The sequence below is a fragment of the Podarcis filfolensis genome (assembly GCF_964270895.1).
Source record: "Podarcis filfolensis genome assembly, chromosome: 6".
NCBI classification, from domain to species: Eukaryota; Metazoa; Chordata; class Lepidosauria; order Squamata; family Lacertidae; genus Podarcis; species Podarcis filfolensis.
Window position 1 is genome coordinate 69,829,630 of NC_139609.1, and position 17,691 is coordinate 69,847,320.

At 41.6% G+C, this 17,691-nt stretch overlaps 1 protein-coding gene across 2 annotated transcripts in view; it reads right to left on the reverse strand.

Moving 5' to 3' along the window:
- Positions 1-16,934, reverse strand: part of TRPC4AP (transient receptor potential cation channel subfamily C member 4 associated protein) — a 33,229-nt gene extending 16,295 nt beyond the window's left edge. The window contains exons 1-4 of one of the 2 annotated variants that reach the window (XM_083618563.1): positions 16,671-16,934; positions 5,562-5,690; positions 4,819-4,935; positions 1,123-1,180 (exon numbers count right to left, since the gene is read on the reverse strand). In XM_083618563.1, coding sequence (XP_083474689.1) covers positions 1,123-1,180; positions 4,819-4,935; positions 5,562-5,690; positions 16,671-16,841 — 475 coding nt within the window. In that variant the 5' untranslated portion in view covers positions 16,842-16,934. Of the gene's footprint in view, positions 1-1,122; positions 1,487-2,281; positions 4,936-5,561; positions 5,691-16,670 lie in introns of both variants that reach the window. The other variant, XM_083618564.1, reaches the window with a different exon arrangement.
- Positions 16,935-17,691: the final 757 nt, after the last annotated feature.

Consider the following 17,691-nt stretch of genomic DNA (forward strand, 5'->3'; position numbering starts at 1 on the left):
CAATAAAAATGAGATCTGATCTAAGTTGAACACACAGAGGAACAACAACTATTATTAGGGCAGGTAGGCAATCCGTTCACATCAAGTTTATATGGCTGACAGAAATACTGCAGATATCATGTGATATTCCTGTTCTGAACACCACATGAAACAAGAAACTGTGAGACTTTGACTTCCTTTTATTACCTTATGAGCCTATATATATGCCACATGATTCTAGCCTTGCTTCTAAATGAAAGGGCATTTAGCTTGTCTGGATTGTGAAACTCTGTGCCTATTATTATAAGTAAGCAGCACTGGTCCATTTGCTGATATTGTTTGTATTAGCCTAAGAAAGCTAGCTTTTGTTGCTTTGTATCCTGTCTTGTAATTCACAACTGTAGTCTTAACAATGGTTTTTTCTTATACTTTCACTGGGATACTGGAGTCTATTTTTTTAAAAAAACTATTTTTAATTTAATTTTTAAGAAATCTACTTCACCTATTTCCTGTGCGTTCTTCTGAGTAAGATTTCTAGAACTAAATCCATGGACTTGGCTGCTCAGACAAACTGCTACTGAATAACCTCCTGGAGGCTTATGTATTGTTGGAACAGAAAGTCTGGTTCTTAGTATTTTGTTTCTCAAATCTTAGGTGACGTTCTGTAAAGCTCTGTGATTTTCCTAGCCAAAACTGTTGGACTCACAGGAGTGATGACAGTGGTTGGTGTTTAATTCTGGTCATTTGGCTACTGCTACCCAACAAGATTTGGGCTTGCCTCCAGGGTTTGGGGAGCGGGTCCTCTAACACACTGGTTATTGTGCATGACTATCCAGATGTTACTAAGTAGTCTAATGCTGTTTTATGGATGTGCTATGTTCACTGCCTATATACTTTGTTTATTGTGCCGTATTTAATCCTATAAACAAACACGGTTTACCAGCATTTATCACCTCTGCAACCATAAAAGTTAAGAAACTGTGTGGTAAAACTTCATTTTCATACATCATTAAAACACACACACAATGTTAGCAAACAAGTACTGCTACCAGTACTTGGTTTAGTGACCAATTATTCTATCAGGACACAAGAAGAGAAGGAAACAAAACAAGGTTTGGTGAAGGAAGTATATTATTGACTTACTTTTCTGCTTCTTCTTTTGTGTAATAAGAGTTGGTCTCATAAGTATTTCTACTAGAAGCTGTGAAAATTAGATACATAATAACTTTATATAGATGCATTTTAATAATAAAAAAACCTAATTTTTGGGCTATATCGAAATTTAAAGCAAACTACTTTAAAAAACGACAATTCCGCTCTATTGTATTGCACAAAACATCCAGTGTCCTACTTTACTATGCTTCTCTTCAAAACCATAGTCATATTTCAAGAGCAATGCAATGACATTGTTTGCATTTTAAAAGAAACTATAGTTTTAATGTGAATGAGCAGTACGCTTGTGCATGCTGCAAAGTTGGTGCAAAGTTCCCACAACATTTCTCCCCATCTGCTGCCATGCTGCAGACAAAAATTAGTCTGAATCTGGCTTGTTGTGTGATCTGAACAGAGGCTTGTGGTTTCTCCTAAATAAGAGGCAAACCAAAATGAAAAATATTGCCTACCTGTCATGGTTTGTTTGGAAAGAAATGAATCATGAACCTGGATTCAGATGATACAACAACCCAGACTTTGATTTATTTAATCTGTGGTGCAGCAGCAACAAGACTGGGGGGAAGAACACTGCAGGAACTATTGAGCAATCTGCACACTGCTTGTTGAGATTAGACAATAATATGTTTTAAAGTATGGTTTAATAGGATACAGTAGGTGAACTGGGCCAATGGCTGAATTCACAGGCAACTAAACCATAATTTAGTATTGTGTATAAGCTTTGGGTCCATGTGATCCCCTCTCCTGCGTGGCTGAAGAAGAGCTTGGAAGCATGTGCTTCCACTTTCAATGAAGTGCTGTTACCTGTTATCTCCAAGCACAGACAAACTATGGTTAGTGGCTAGTGAAACAAACCACCTTTAAATCATGATTGATTGTCCTAGCTTCCTTCAATACACTATAGTAAGCATTAACATAGATTTGCTGTGCTTCAACCATAATGAAAAAAATGTAGTTATATTGAAATTAGGGGTGTAAACTTCTAGCCTCTATGATGCAGCTATTCCGGGGGAAAGCACATAAGCAAAAGACTTAACTATACTTCAGTGTTGTATGAAAATCAAGCTACAGTTTAAATTTATATTTATATTCAAAACAAAATCACTGGGGAAACAGATATTCAAAACTTTACTGAGGCAATGCCATTTGCAGAGGACATGGATAGTCTACTGATCTTTACATTTGCAGGGCAAGCTTTCCCCCTGCCATGTATTAATATTTTAAAGATACACATATACTTACTAATATTTACTGAATATACACACTGGGAAAACTCAATACAGTAACACACTTACATAAATATAAGTCAAGTGAATTAAAAAGAATGGATACTTTTATTCACCCCCCACACCCTTTTATATTACCCTTCTTTTCCATTTCAAAGAAAGACTTGGAATTAGACTGATAAGGGGTTAAAAAAGACAGAAGCAACTATTGTAAAAGGAAACAATGTCACCCAGAAAACATTCCAGACAATTGTAGCAAAGCTATCTATAGGACTATGGGGCACCTCCTGCCCTTGAAAATGGCCTTTGCATATTCCTGCACCTTATGGAAGCCACCCTGTCCTCCCTACCAGTTGACACAGTAGCACCAATAGCTGGTGCTATCCGAGAGCAAGAATCAGGGCTGGCATCCAGTCTATTCTTTCAGTAGTGGCACAGGATGCAATTGTATTGCACAACATACAGGACTGGACCACGAACCACCCCTCTATCACTAAGGAGGACAGGACTCTATAATATACGCCTGTGGCCTCTCCTTGTGAAGGCTGAATAGAAGTTGAATACATTGCAACTTTTAAAAGCTATAGGCTACTTAAAAGCAAAATCTGCACTGCCTGTAGCTTATCTGATCGAGACGTTATATCAACCGGCATCACTACTCAGTCTTTGCGCATATTAGTTGTAAAATTGTAGCTTATACAGACAAAAGGTTTTTGTAACTTCCCATTGAAGAGGATTTAAAAGATTTTGATGTAGTAGGCAACTCTATATTTTAGTGTGAAATAGCTTAGTTTCAATATTAGTTCAAGCTAGCTATTAAGATTCTGTAGTAATAAAAGAACGTGCTTTTCTAAATTTATCTTTAAGATACAGACATGTTGCTCTCCAAGCTTTTAACTATGACCTTGTGTTTAATTTATAGACAACTTTTAGTTAGCTCTATCACAGACCCATTCATTACAGCCACTCATATATTGACAAGGGGTTCCATTGCCAGAGCCAGCCTCCCACTAAATGGAAGCTTTATTAAGATTAAAGATTTGGTTATGAAATATGCAAAAGGAAACTAGACACTTTGTACTTAATATACTGGATTCAAGAGGCTAAGTATTAATTATATACGTCAGGATCCTATGACTCTCAAGAAGATTGAATATCACTTCTGAGCCATGACAACCCTCAACTTTCTTAGCACTGAAATTATGGGTGCCCCATAAACGTTTTGAAATGCTGAAGGACAGTTGGCCAGTCAGGTTATGAGACGCCTAATATAGAACACATTTACCTTGCAACATAAAAAATACGCAGTGCCTCTGATGAAGAGTCTTACTTCAAAATATACTGGGTGAAATAAGTCACACACTTCTAGTGCCACTTACAGCAGGGGTGCAGAACCTGTGGCCCTCCAGATTATAAGCATGATCAAGGATTGTTGGAGTTGCAGTGTTCAAAACTTCCACTGTTCTAGGCACATTTTGTGATAGGGAATTTCACTAGAGTGAGCAATTTCTGAGCTCTGGGTGCAGTACTGCACCTAAGATTTCAGATTAAAACTGCAGAGTAGAAGGAAAGGGGGACATATTTCTGCCTCCCCACTTCCAGCTACTCTCTGAAGACTGGAGAAGAGACCCTCTTAAGAATATATGGGGGGAGCGGGTGAAGGACTAGACCATGTAAAAAATGAACATAATATTTTAGCTGCAGTTCATTCATTTTCAGCTTCGGAATTCTTGTTATAAAAAGAACACACCTAGATATTCCATCGTTGCACCCATAACCTAGGTTTAAGTTGCCATTTAGCTTTCATATCTCAGTTTCTAACACTGTGGGGTTGTAGTCTGAAAAAACCCAGAGGGTCAAGATTCTCAACTCTAGAAGTTTCTTCTGATTTTCTGTATTGGTGCCCTCCATCCTTACCTCTCTTGATGCTACAAGTACCCCATGGACTGCTAGTTAGTCATTCCTGCTAGAGAGAAAACATTCCCGTTCCTTGTGATACTCAATCTGATTGAGGGAGATTCCTTCCTAGCATCCAATAAAGTGATGCAAATCCATGCTGCTTTACACCCCCCACTCCAAAAGAATGGAAGAAACACACCAAGATCACATAACTTTAACCTTGGTTAAAGTTGCACCCTGTGACTGTTTATTCAACTTGTAGAGTGAAATTGTGTTTTCTCTTAAGCCTTCATTTTCTAAGCCAAAAGGCCAAGTTACTTTAGTCTCCAAAAACACAATATTCCTATTGTAATGAAGAATCCCTTCCTTACATTTTTAATTTGGCTTTCTTGGGTAACCAAACCTTCCTATGGCTGTACTATTGTCTTGAACAAGAGTATTAGTATTTAATTATTCCTACTACCAATGCCTCACTCAATGTGTTAGTTACTGTATTTGACAATATGCTACAGCATTTTTTTTAAAAAAAGTAGAAACCACTTACATCAACTCCTCCAAATAAGTCAAATGTGTATGTATTTGGAAAAGTGGATTCTTGAGCAGACTTTCTCTCTTCTGTGACAAATGCCATAGCTTCCATTGAAAGGAGGGGAGAAATCTCCTGGCAGGGAACAAAAGTTAAAGTTGCACGTACTGAGAGATACTTCATATCAAAGCATATTATTCAAAGTAGTTGCAGAAGGTTACTGAGGGTACTTATGAGATTTTCAAAACATCAATTTGCAGCACCAGATAGCCGATTTCATCAAAAAATATGCAAATACAGATTAATTCACTGCATCAGCAGCTAAATGTGATATCAGAAAACAGAACAAACTTAATTATTCTATCAATGTAGTCTGAAATGCCAAACATGCAAGATTGGGAAAAGAAATGATTTCTAAGTAAATATGTGAAACACATTTGTTGAAATTCACTTTATATGAGCAGAACTTGATACTCAATTCCTTTTTACTCTTCTGGGAAAAAAAGGGTTGGAGAATCTTCTGTACGAAGAAAGCTTAAAGCTTTGAGGAGGTTTAGCTGGGAGTGGGGGAGACAACAAATGAGGGCTCTGATAGCAGTCCATATAATTATGCACAGGATGGAAATAGCTAAACACATGCATTTGAGGGGCCACTGAAAGAATCTGTGACTAACACATAACTTATGAATTGACTTAAAATATCAGAGGAAACTGAGAATGGATTCTGCTCCATGAATCAGTCTGCCAGTAAGAAACATTACCTTTAAGATGCCTTGGCACTGGGATAAATCACTGTTGGGATGACTGTTCTCATACAGCTTCTGTAAGAGCAAGGGAATTCCATTCCACTTTGCTTGTTTATCTCTTTCCTTTAACAAAGCTTCTGTGAGCTACAAGACAAGATAAAGATGAGACTGACACATTTTTCAGATATAATATATTTTATACTGCCCCAGAGCATACATCATGCTACCTTGTGTCTTGGAAACTGGTCACTATACCAAAATTGTGAGCTCACTGTATCTGATATTCACTATTACACTAGGTCTGTTCAGGCATCCCCAATCATGCAGAAACTTCTTTTTCTTGATGTAGAAGGGACAACAAATTGCCTTCAAACTTGGAAGCCAACAGTTAATTCTACTGACCCACTAGAATACATTAAAAGTGTCCCTGAGCTCACACAGTATGTCCTTTCCTTTCCCCTAAGCAAGTTTCCTCACCCTTCCCACACTCTGTTGAGGAGGGCTCATAAAACTCATGGTATAAGTCTGAGTCCCTAGATGTCTTTCTTTAGAAATTAAACACTGTCCCCATCTCTCCAGCAAGCATTCTAAATATCAGGTAATGGTGTTAACAATGCTTCCAACAAGAATATAAGTTCTTTCATTGTAAGTGAGATTTGGAAATTCAGTTGTCATTCACGTGAAAATCTGGATACAAAGAGGGTTCTGTATTCTGATACAGGCAACACTGTGTGACCTTAATTACAACAGATCTTTAGTGCCAAGCAGACTGTAACATTTTGAAGAATGGGGCCAGTGATGTTTAGTCAAATACTCTGATACTCATAACAGGACTGGTATGGTTTACTCACTGAAAATTGTACTTTTGTTAATGTATTAAATCCACATATGCTCATTGCATCTTACTTATAAGAAAAACTTATAGGTGTGTGTTCCAATTGTCCTAACACTTGCCAAAGCAGATTTCTGCAAATTCCCCAATGACTGATATTGGGGCCTGTGCTTTTTAACTTGTTCATAAATTATTTAGAGTTGATGGTACCAAAATGATCTGGATAGTTAAAACAAAAATGAGGAAGAGCTTTGAAAGGATCTATCTAAACTGGGTGAATGAGCAGTAAAATGGCAAATGTAACACTATGTAGTCAAGTAAGCTGATGCAAACTGGGGCACTTTTCACTCTAAATTTCACATAAGGAGTCTGAATTGGTGGTGGTGGTAACTGAATAGGAATGAGGACTTGAGAAGGGAGGGGAAGATGGCGACGAAGTAAGACGCGCTTGCCGGAGCTCCCCTTTCCAGTTCATGCTGTAAGTTACTCCGCTCCTATTTTTCTCTGGAAGTTGGCACGATAATGTTTTGATGATAACGCCTGGAACTCACCCTGTGGAAGCTTGCATAGTCAGCGCCATAAATCTCCCTAATGAGCTTCACTAACAACCTGATTAGCTGTAACTTGGGCAGCCACCGGCCGCGCTTCCCTGGCCTTCCACCAGCTCTTGCTTGGCCTTGGAGGACTCTTAGATAACCGAGCCGCTCAAGGGGTTTAGCATGACGAACCTAAAACGTGGTCGTACCTCTTCTGTGGAAGACCTTTCCTTTAATGCCTCAGAACCTATGTCTAAGGTTTCGAAGCCTACTGGGCTGGATTCACCACCTAAGACCTTAGAGCCTTCTATCTCATCATTGGAGGAGTTTTTCTGCAATCTCGTGCCTCTTTCGCCTGTTACCTCCAAGCAGTTAGATTGCCTACATGATCCTGCAATGACTCCAAACAACCTTTTAAACACCTCCAAGCAGGTAGACTGTCCATATGACCCCGCAACGACTTCAAATACTCCCTTGCCAGGAGACAAATCGCTGTTGGATATAACCTCCAGCCCAGATGGCCTCTCTCCCCACCTCGACCCTCATTGTAAATCTTTATGTGATATAGTACAATCAGTGGAGCTGAGGACTTTGCAGAAATATTGCCTGCACTTGGCTGACGAAATAAAGGTGCTATCAGCTTCCATCAATATGTTAGAGGGAAAACTAAATGCCTTCACCAAAACCCCTGCCTCGATTTTGAATCCGCCATTAAATCATCAGGGACCTGATAATCATGAGGCACAGAGCCTAAGTAGGGGGCAGCAGCTGGTAAACCTCCAACTCACCCCTAACAATATATGCTTGAACATCGCTCACTCCTGCTTCCCCTACTATGCCTGGAGAAATTGTAAAGCTGCTGTGATCTCATTGCGAATGTTGACCAGGTCCTACTTGGCCCAGGGTGATCTCCTATCATTAGAATGGCTGCCAGAGACTCCAAAATTTAAGCGCTTGTTGCTCAAGTTCGACTCTCCCAGGCTTCCTGCACTTTTGAGCAAACTTCAAAATCGCCTCAACTGGTATGGAATCTTCCCACAAAGATGCTTGTTTAACAACTGTAGGGGCATTATTGGGAAAACCCCAAACTCAGCAAATTTGGTTAGCCGGCCTACAAGGAGGATTGAGGATTATGACCGGAATTCGCAGCAACGGACCCTTCCTATGAACCCCTCCCTACGATTTACTAGCCGACCATCCCACCGGCAAGAAGGGACTGCCTTAAGGGGTAGAGCTTTGACGGGTCCAGCCTTGGCCATTATAGATGCTCCTAAAGATTGGCAGACACAAGCCCATGTGGACCCCCCTGCAGCGATAACGATCTCCAATCCTCAAAATGGCTGCATTCCTTGTGCTGATACCATGACGATGCAAGAGACACTGGGAGATCCAGTAGCCCTTTGGACAAACACTGAGGCAGTGGCAAGGCTAAACAAGCTACTGGAAGCTAACCGAAAAGGATGTCTTTCTTCTGTCTTACATAGTGCTTTCCCATCAACAAGCCTCGATCCTCAAGGCACGACTCCTGCAACTACAGAGCATACGGCAAACGACGAGTCTATGGACTTGTCGGCTAGTAACACCCCCTCGTATCAAGATTCTCTCTTACAGCGATCTATAAATTCACCCCAGCCACTGGCTGTTCCTGTGACATGTGACAACTTGAACCTGAAATGCAAACAATAAAAAATCACTGCCTTTTTTCACCCTACTGCCCCTTCACGCAGCGTACACCCCCATTTGGATTCTCCAGGATTAACCACTCAAGAGAAATCATGACTTGAGGGAAACACAAAGCGGCCTCTTACATTACTATCATGGAATGTGGCTGGTATTAAATCCAAACTGACAGATCCATCATTTGTTGCCTATATAAATGGCAGCCACATCCTTCTATTCCAAGAGTCATGGACCTGTGAGGACTTCTATCTAACAGGATACAAGGGCTTCTACCTGAATGCCACGCAGAACTCGTTATCACATGGTAGACCGCAAGGAGGCTTGGCTACTTTTGTTTCCTTAGCCATAAATCTTCAGGCCGAAAAAATCGACATCCAGTCGTCACTCATGCTGATTATAAAGTTGCAAACAGCAGAGGAAACGATAGTAGTGATCAATATCTACTTATGTCCAATTTATAAGAGAAATTTGGTTGATCTGAGATGGCAGGAAATCCAAGTGACATTGGAAATGCTTTTTGATAAATACCCCGAAGCCACTTTTCTGTTGGCGGGAGATTTTAATGGACGCCTGTCACATACTGACCAAATCTTATTCTCTAAATTTAACAAGTACCCTTCTTCACCTCTTATGACTACAGATCTTTTACCAAGGAAATTCAAAGATAACATAGCCACTTACGCAGGTTTCAAATGCAGGCAAACCTTGCTGGCCCTCAATTTCCTTCTGCTAAATGGGGCAGTCAGCTTGGACTACCCTGCCGAATTCACCTATTGGTCAGGTTCACGTGCACCCACTATTGATTTTGTATGGATATCTCCCGACCTTACCCCCAAAATATCCAGCTTTAAGGTGGCTACAAGATTGGAGAGTGATCACTTCCCTCTAGAAATTTCCTTGACTCTGGCTGACGAACTTGATAGGCACTCCTTTGTGCACCTATCAAATGATCATCTGGAGATAAGACCTACAGCCCTTAAATGGACCTCCAACTCGGCCCAGCAGTTGAACGAACTTCTCTGGTCTGATCAGCTCCAAATAAAAAGGGCTTCCCTTATGCAGGCGGATGAGCCTCTACCAATATATGACGATCTAGCAGAACTTCTAAAAGCAACATTAGCTCGGTCCCCCACAAAGCATGGTAAACAGTTTTTCCACAAAAAATGGTTCGATGAGGAATGCAAAAACTTCAAGAATCATCTGTATAATGAATGGTTGGCATACAGAGCATCAAATGACCCCATGCCAAATAACCGCCTTATCACCCTCAGGAGAAGTTACAAAGTCCTACTAAAGGAAAAGAAGCTCGAGGCAGAAAGAAACAATTGGAACAACCTTTTGATAGCTGCAGAGAATAGAAATCCAGCCTCTTTTTGGCAGTTAATTTCCAGATACCTGGGTAGGCCGCTTGCAAGAATAGAACCCCACATCTCAGCGGACACTTGGGAAAGATACTTCGCCGATCTGTATGCAGCCCATGATGCCTGCGGAGATACAGTGGAGCCGGAAGTACTGCCCGATTGGGACCCAGTTACATGCCCTGAAGTTGAAACTCTCATAGATCGATTTAAAGCAGGCAAGGCCCCCGGTGATGACCTTATATCCATTGATGCCATCAAAGCAAATAAAGATTGGTGGATCCCACTTTTAGCAGCACTTTACACGCATATAAACAAAACAGCAAAATTTCCCTCAAGCTGGAGCTCTGCGTTGATTGTATTAATACATAAGAAAGGCCCACGTACAGAGCCGAGCAACTTTAGGCCAATCAGCTTGCTAAATGTCATTGGGAAGATTTACTCGGGGTACCTGCTAAACAAACTATCGAAATGGATGGAGGACGACAATATCATTGCCGATGAACAGGCGGGTTTTCGCCCTGGAAGATCTACCACAGACCAAATATTAATCTTGAATCACCTGGCGGAAAAGTATGCCGGCAAAGCCCCAAAGGTTCTTCATGTGGCTTTTATTGACCTTAAGCAGGCATTTGATCGAATCTCTAGAAAGCAGCTATGGACAAAACTGGCTGCTACAAAGATCGATCGTCGTCTCCTTCATCTGATTATCAGCTTCCATACAAACACCTTTCTGAGAATCAGGCTAGACAATAAAGGCCTAGTCTCCAACCCTGTTACCACCACTAGAGGGGTAAGACAGGGTTGTCTATTGGTCCCAGCATTGTTTAGTTTTTACATTAACTTACTGGTGACTCACATGGCCAATGATGCTTTCCACCCCCCCAAATTAGCAGGCCGATCTCTGAATGTTCTTCTGTATGCGGATGACGCCGCACTTCTTGCCAGATCCCCTATTGGACTGAGGAGAATGTTGCAAGCTCTACATGAATACTGTGATCAGCATGAGCTCCAACCCAACTATGCTAAGACCAAGATCATGGTCTTCTCTGCCCGACCGAGACTCCATCGATGGTCGATGAACGGGATCCCCCTAGAGCAGGTTAACTGCTTTAAATATCTGGGACAAGTAATACGGTCAAATAGGTCTTTTCTGGCCCATAGAGACTATATAACAACTAATGCATCTAAAGCAGCCATCCAGATTAGATCTCTATATGCTAAGAATCAGGCTCAATCAGTGAAGATAGCTTTGAGGCTCTTTCAAATGAAAGTCCTCCCCCTTCTTTTGGTGGGCATCTCTTTAGGCTCCCGTAGGGATTTTTTGAAATTGGATTCTATCCAAACGCGATTCCTTAGAGCCATCCTTAGGATTCCCCCCTCGGTAGCGGGTGCGGTTATGAGATTAGAGGTCGGCTGGCAAGCTCTACGGTATGTGGCCTTGAAGACGAAGCTCTGGCTATGGCTCAAGCTTTGTTTTAAACCAGTGGGTATTGCCCCCTTGATATTGAGGGACGATTTCCAATCATCGTGGGAAAGGGAGGTCATTAACGAGGTTCAATCCTGCGGATTGTCTCACCTTTACTTTGAGTCTATGACATACAATCAAGCTAGAGCTGTGATCTCCCGGAGACTGAGTGACACTGCCAGACAAGAGGACACAGCCCTGGTAAAACCAGGGATGTTCCTAGGGGACCAGATTTATTGGACCATACCAGCCCCCTACCTTGCAGAAATCCACTATGTTGAATACCGCAGACTTCTTACAGCGGCTAGATTAAATGTCCTTGACTCTGCGATATTGTGGGGAAGGTACAGGGGAGTACCATACGCCCAGAGAACCTGTCATTGTGCCATGGGTGTGGTTGAGTCCACCGAACACATTCTCTTGACTTGCCCTTCTTATGCAGAGCTTAGACAAAATTTTATAGACCCACACCTATGTCAATTTAGCTTCCTACCCGGAGAAAACCAGGTTTTACACTTGCTGAATAATGTCACTAGAGCTATACCTTCTTTGGTGGCCAAATTTCTTTTTTTAGCTTTTAAGCGTCGCAAGACTATAATTGACTGTATTGATATGGGGCTATCTGTTTAGCCCATTTTAGTGTTGGCTAAATTCTAAAATCTTCCTGGATTGACAAATGTACTTTTTTCTGACTGACGGTCGAATAAAAGGTTGATGATGATGATGACTTGAGTTTGTGGTGGATAGCTTGATGAACATGTCAAGCCAATGTACAGCTGTTAAAACATGATTTTTGAAATCAGCATTAAAATGTTTGACCTTGGTCAACTGAAGCAAACATTGCCACTACAGCTGGGGGTGGGGTGGAGGACAGATTTATAATCTCCCAGGCTCCCTTTGCAGGTTACCCTAAGGAAAATGGGAAATATTGTTTTCAGATATCATCATGAGTTAAGCTTTTCCTCATTCATCAGCTGGTTAACATAGTTTAGCTATTGTAAACAGTAGTAAAAACCAAGCCACCCCATCATTTCTTTTGCTTAAAGCTTTTCCCATTCAAGAACAGTCCTAAAAATTCTTACCATTCTCTAGTAGGCCAATGTCTAGTGCTGAATTTCCAAAACTTTTTAAAAAATAATAATCCACCAGCAATATTTTCCATAGTATTGAAAACTGACAGCTAGGCTCTGAATGTGATCTTTTTTAAGGCCACCTAGATCAAATCTGTAGATCAAGAGATTCCCTGCTTTCTGTTATAACTATACTATATGAATAAAACCCACAGCTCTCACATACGAGTATTGCAAAGGAAATAAGCAAAGTTATCAGCCAGAGTAGTGATAGTGGTGAGGTATGCTAACAATGTGCAACTGCTGACTAGTTTGTTGCTAATAAAAAATACTAATACAAAAAGAAAATTAGATTGCTTTCCCTGCTATATCTTCCACCTATATTTTTCTTTCGTAGATTATTATCTTCTTTATAAAAATGAAAAGAATGGGTTATTTTTTTAAATTGTCATTGGCAAAGAGAAATTATAAATTCACAGATGTTGATAGTACTGTAAATAAAGGGTTGTATCCAACATAGTGCTATATGAACATTCTATCTGTGCAATAATTTCTGCTTGTGCAACAGAATGTCCCCACTCCTTTCCCCCTAAACTAATTCTAGAGGGTTACCTCAACCTTACAGAGCAGATTTGAATAGTGTGTAGAGTGTGTGTCAGGAAAGTCCAGTCGTGCAAGGATCAATCCTTGAACTGATGGGATACTGTTGTTTCATTCTGTATTATCTTTAGACTCATAAACTAATATTTTGTAAATTATCATGCACTTTCAATATCCAAAATATAACTTACTCTAGTTCCCCACAAGTGTGTTATCCTCATCTTCCTTACCTTATTTTATCAAAATTAGGAAGCCTTATCACACTAAAAATACTCTAGATTTTCAATAACCACTGAAGGGTTAAAATAAATTTTCTAAGTAGGGTTGCTTGTCAAGATGTGAGATCTAATTTAGCGGAAGTAGGTGCCTGCTTACACAATGGGGCTTTCCCTTCATTTCCTCCCCATGGACCCCCAAAACACAACCCCCAAATCTGCTCTGGGGGAATTCAGGGACCATTCAGCAGATTTTAGGGGGAGAGAAGAGAAACTAGAAATCCCATTGTGCAAACAGACAGACATCATTTAGATGTTGGCCAAGTGAGCAGCTTATGTGTGCCATCAGTTTTGTCAGGTTCTAGATAGGATTAACACCACAGCTCTTTTAAGATAGAAGGACTCCTCACATTATGATTTTTCTTCACAGATATAACTTTCACTATAAGAAAAACAAACAAACTAGATTTACAAGTATCTTTTGTTATGCATACCTGAGCTGGAAAACCACAGTTTCTGTACTATGAACACTTGCACCAGAAAAGATGTGTGTGATTGTAATGTGCAGAAGTGATGATGCCCATGCAGAAAATGCAATGTGCATGACACAGTGATGAATTCTCCCCTCCCCATGAAAATGCTATTGAAATGCAGATTCCATTACCGTGGAAAAGAATCAATGCTTCAAATTCTCTTTTCATTCCCAATCTTGCAACAAAGCAGTGACAAGAAGCTTCTACACAAAAAGTTTTGACTAGCAACTCCACGCTAAAGTGTTGCAGCAGATAGGTAACTTTGGGCCATTGCAGCTTCCCCGCCCCCCAACTCACAGGGACTTCTATTTTAAGAAGTCCCTGTGAGCAGAACAAAACAGTATTTTAAATTCAGCATTCACACTTAACAAAGCTTCTGGCTCCACCATTTTCAGAGAAGAGTTTTTAAAAATTCTGGATGTAAATTTCCATATAATTTAGTTTATTGTGCCAAAAGAGAAAGGAATGCTGATCAAGCATGAAATATATACAAGCAAAACACCACAGATTCAAAGGTTCAAAACTCATCAAAGAAACCCAACTAGGAGTTTACAAGATCAATGTCACCTTTTCCACTAGTCATCAAACCAGAACTCTTCTAGTATTTAGGGGAAATGACTAAAGGAAATGACTTAAGTAGGATAGGCACAACATATTTCACTGAAGGACAAAAAAAGAACTGAGAAAGTTAGGTTATCCTGGTAAGTAAATTCTATTTTCAAGTTAGAAAAGAATCACTTTAGGCAGCTAGAAACTTGCCTCAAAGGAAGGAATATAATTTTTAACATTTACATTGTGCATTTTGATCATAATCCAACAGTGTTAAAACTCCTTTAAATCACTGAAAACAACAGGCTTCGGTGTACCCAGCTCAGTGCTGGATTGCAACATTAAATTATATTGTGTATTGTGAGGTATCACATACAAAGGAATATTTCTTCAAAAAACTTCACATATATTTGTGGCAAATATTTTCATTTTGGCTGGTTCCAGGACACAACAATAGTCCATATGGCTGATTTTCCTTATACCAATGCATTCCAACTAAACTTACAGAAATGGGAATATAAGGCATCTTTCTATTTTTGTAACACCTTTCAGAGACAGGACAGACTTGCATACCAGAATGGTAGATCACTATTTCCCATTCCCTATCTCGAACCAATACCATTGTCTCCCATTATATAAAAAAATCCTTGATTGGCCTGACTTAATTAATCCACCTTTATGTATTGGTTAGGCAAACTGTGTTCACAGCAAATGCTATTTTGAACACTGATAATTTTAGTACACTCCAATATGAGTCAAACACATCCCTGTAAAAATTAGGTTTTAATAATGTGCATGTAATTCTTATCCAGATACTTTTTTAAAATAGCAATTGTTTGTATCTGATGTAGTTGTTTTAGATGCTACTAAAATTATTATGCTTTGATGACAGTAAATTATGTTTGATCAAAACCATTGCCAAAGCTGAAATGAATGTATTTTGAGGACATGATTTATTGAATCCTTTCATTTTTTTAATTTAATGCTTATGTTTTATTTAGGTGATTTCAGTTAAAAGAAATAAAGGGATACAGGAAAAAAGAAGAGAGGGAGAACATCATCATCAACAACAAAGATACTTATAAAAGCAAAAATATAGACCTTTATTGAAGTTGGGTATTTTGTGGACTGTAGTCTTCAAATAAATGGAAAAAGTTAGCAAAAATTATCTCCCTCAAAGGCAAAAATGGGTATAAATATCCATTCCTTTCAGCATCTCCCATTCTTCCATTTCAGAGGCCAATATCACCTTTTGCCTGATGCCCAATTTTAGCCTTGCTTATTCAGGTAATTATGATTTAATTAGGGTTTCACAGCTCAGTATCAATAATCAACATTGTAGATTTGCAATGTTCGTACTTCAGGTTTTTATGGTATTAACTTCATATGTCTTTCCCCCCCTGCAATGCTTAAGTTCTACTAAATAAAGAAAACGTATTTGATACGTGTCCTTGGACACTATTATTTCCTAATGCTCCTAAACGTGGCAGCCGTTATGGAGGAAAGTAGGTGAAAAATTCAACTGCCAGACTTTGTGTCTGCTGCATAAAGATCACACTTTTAAGATTGCCTCTCGGAACACAACAAAATTGCCACACGTTGACTCAGCGATGGAGAACACGGTGCTCTTATATTCTGCCAACTGACTCCTGCTTGCGAGTCATACCTTGCCATAGGGCTGTGCAAGACGCCCGTGCGCGCGCAAAAAACTCCGGCGAGCAAGGCAAGACGACACCTTTCCAACGAAGTAAACTGGATTGCATGCTACTGGGGGAAAGGTACCGGACTTCAGCAAATGCCAGAGGCAATGGCCTTATTAACAGAAAAGCCGTTGAGAGTTGCAGACCAGGAAGCCAAGCAGGCCTTGCAGCAGAAACTCCGGGATTCCCTGGGAGCCCAGAAAGACGAGCGGCAGAAAGCCTCTGACTCCCATATTTCCGAGGGTGGGGGAGATGGGATAAAATTGCCCGAGCTCGCCCTAACGGGTGCCAAGAAGGGCCGCCTCCTGGATGCGGGTATGGGGGTGGGGAGAGACAAAGGGGCGGCATCACACGCGAGGGAGGGACAGGGGCGAAAACCGCCCCCCACTTCCCACCCCAGAGCGAGCTGCAAAAGGCAAGGCTAGAATGGGACGTGGCTCGGCCGCGGCCTCGCTCCCCGCCTCGTCCCTCCCGCCGCCGCCGCCGCCCCGTCTCCTGAGCGGAGCCTCTTCTGAGGGAGGTGGCGTTTCGGCGTCGCCTCAGCCTCGGCCTTCCCACAAAGCCCGCCTCAGCCCCGCGGTACCTGCGGCCCCCGCGACAGGCCCCGGCCACTGAGCTGCGCCTGCCGGAGCTGGGCCAGGATGTTGGCCGGCCTTCGGCAGGCTCCCGTCCGCCCCGGGGCTCCGGGATCCGAGCCCGCTGCCGCGAGCGGGGGCGCCGCTCCTGCTCCTTTCGCCGCCGCCGCCGCCGCCATAGCCGCTCCTGCCTCTGGCTAAACAGGAAGCGCCCCTCCTCTCAGGCTCTTTGAACTGAACGTCTCCCGGGCTGCTCCGCAGCGACCCCAGCTGGCCCGGCCGCGCGCGCACAACCAGCCGCTTCCTGATTGGTGGGGAGAGGAGTACGCGCCTGCCTCTTCCCGTCCCCCCCCACTCCCCAGCGGCTGATGGGAAACGTAGTCTTTGGCCGTAAACTGCGAGCAGCTTTACTCACAGAAAGGGATGCGGGTGAGGGAAGCACGTAAGGAGCGGAGAGGCGAAGCTGTCATCTCCTTCTCCCTTCAGTCAAAAGCCAGGACTTCCGGTATTTTGTGCGACGCCTCCCGAAGACACAAAGGCACGTGAAGTTCTTTTTAAACGCCCCCCCCCCCATTTTGCTTTGTTAGATAGCTACATGTAAAGCCTTTATTCAATTAAGCCATAGTTGTGTACGAAATATTACTAACAACTATTTTTTTATAATCGGCATCAGCATATTATGTGCATATATATGCATATATATAATAAGGTAATAATTACAGGCCAACCTAGCAGTTCGAAAGCACGTCAAAGTGCAAGTAGATAAATAGGTACCACTCCAACGGAAGGTAAATGGTGTTTCCGTGCGCTGCTCTGGTTCGCCAGAAGCGGCTTAGTCATGCTGGCCACATGACCCGGAAGCTGTTTGTGGACAAACGCCAGCTCCCTCGGTCAGTAAAGCGAGATGAGCACTGCAACCCGAGTCGTCCGCGACTGGACCTAATGGTCAGGGGTCCCTTTACCTTTACCCTAGCACAATACCGTAATTAGGACAACCAACGTGGAACAACATAGCGTACAAGCTTTCAA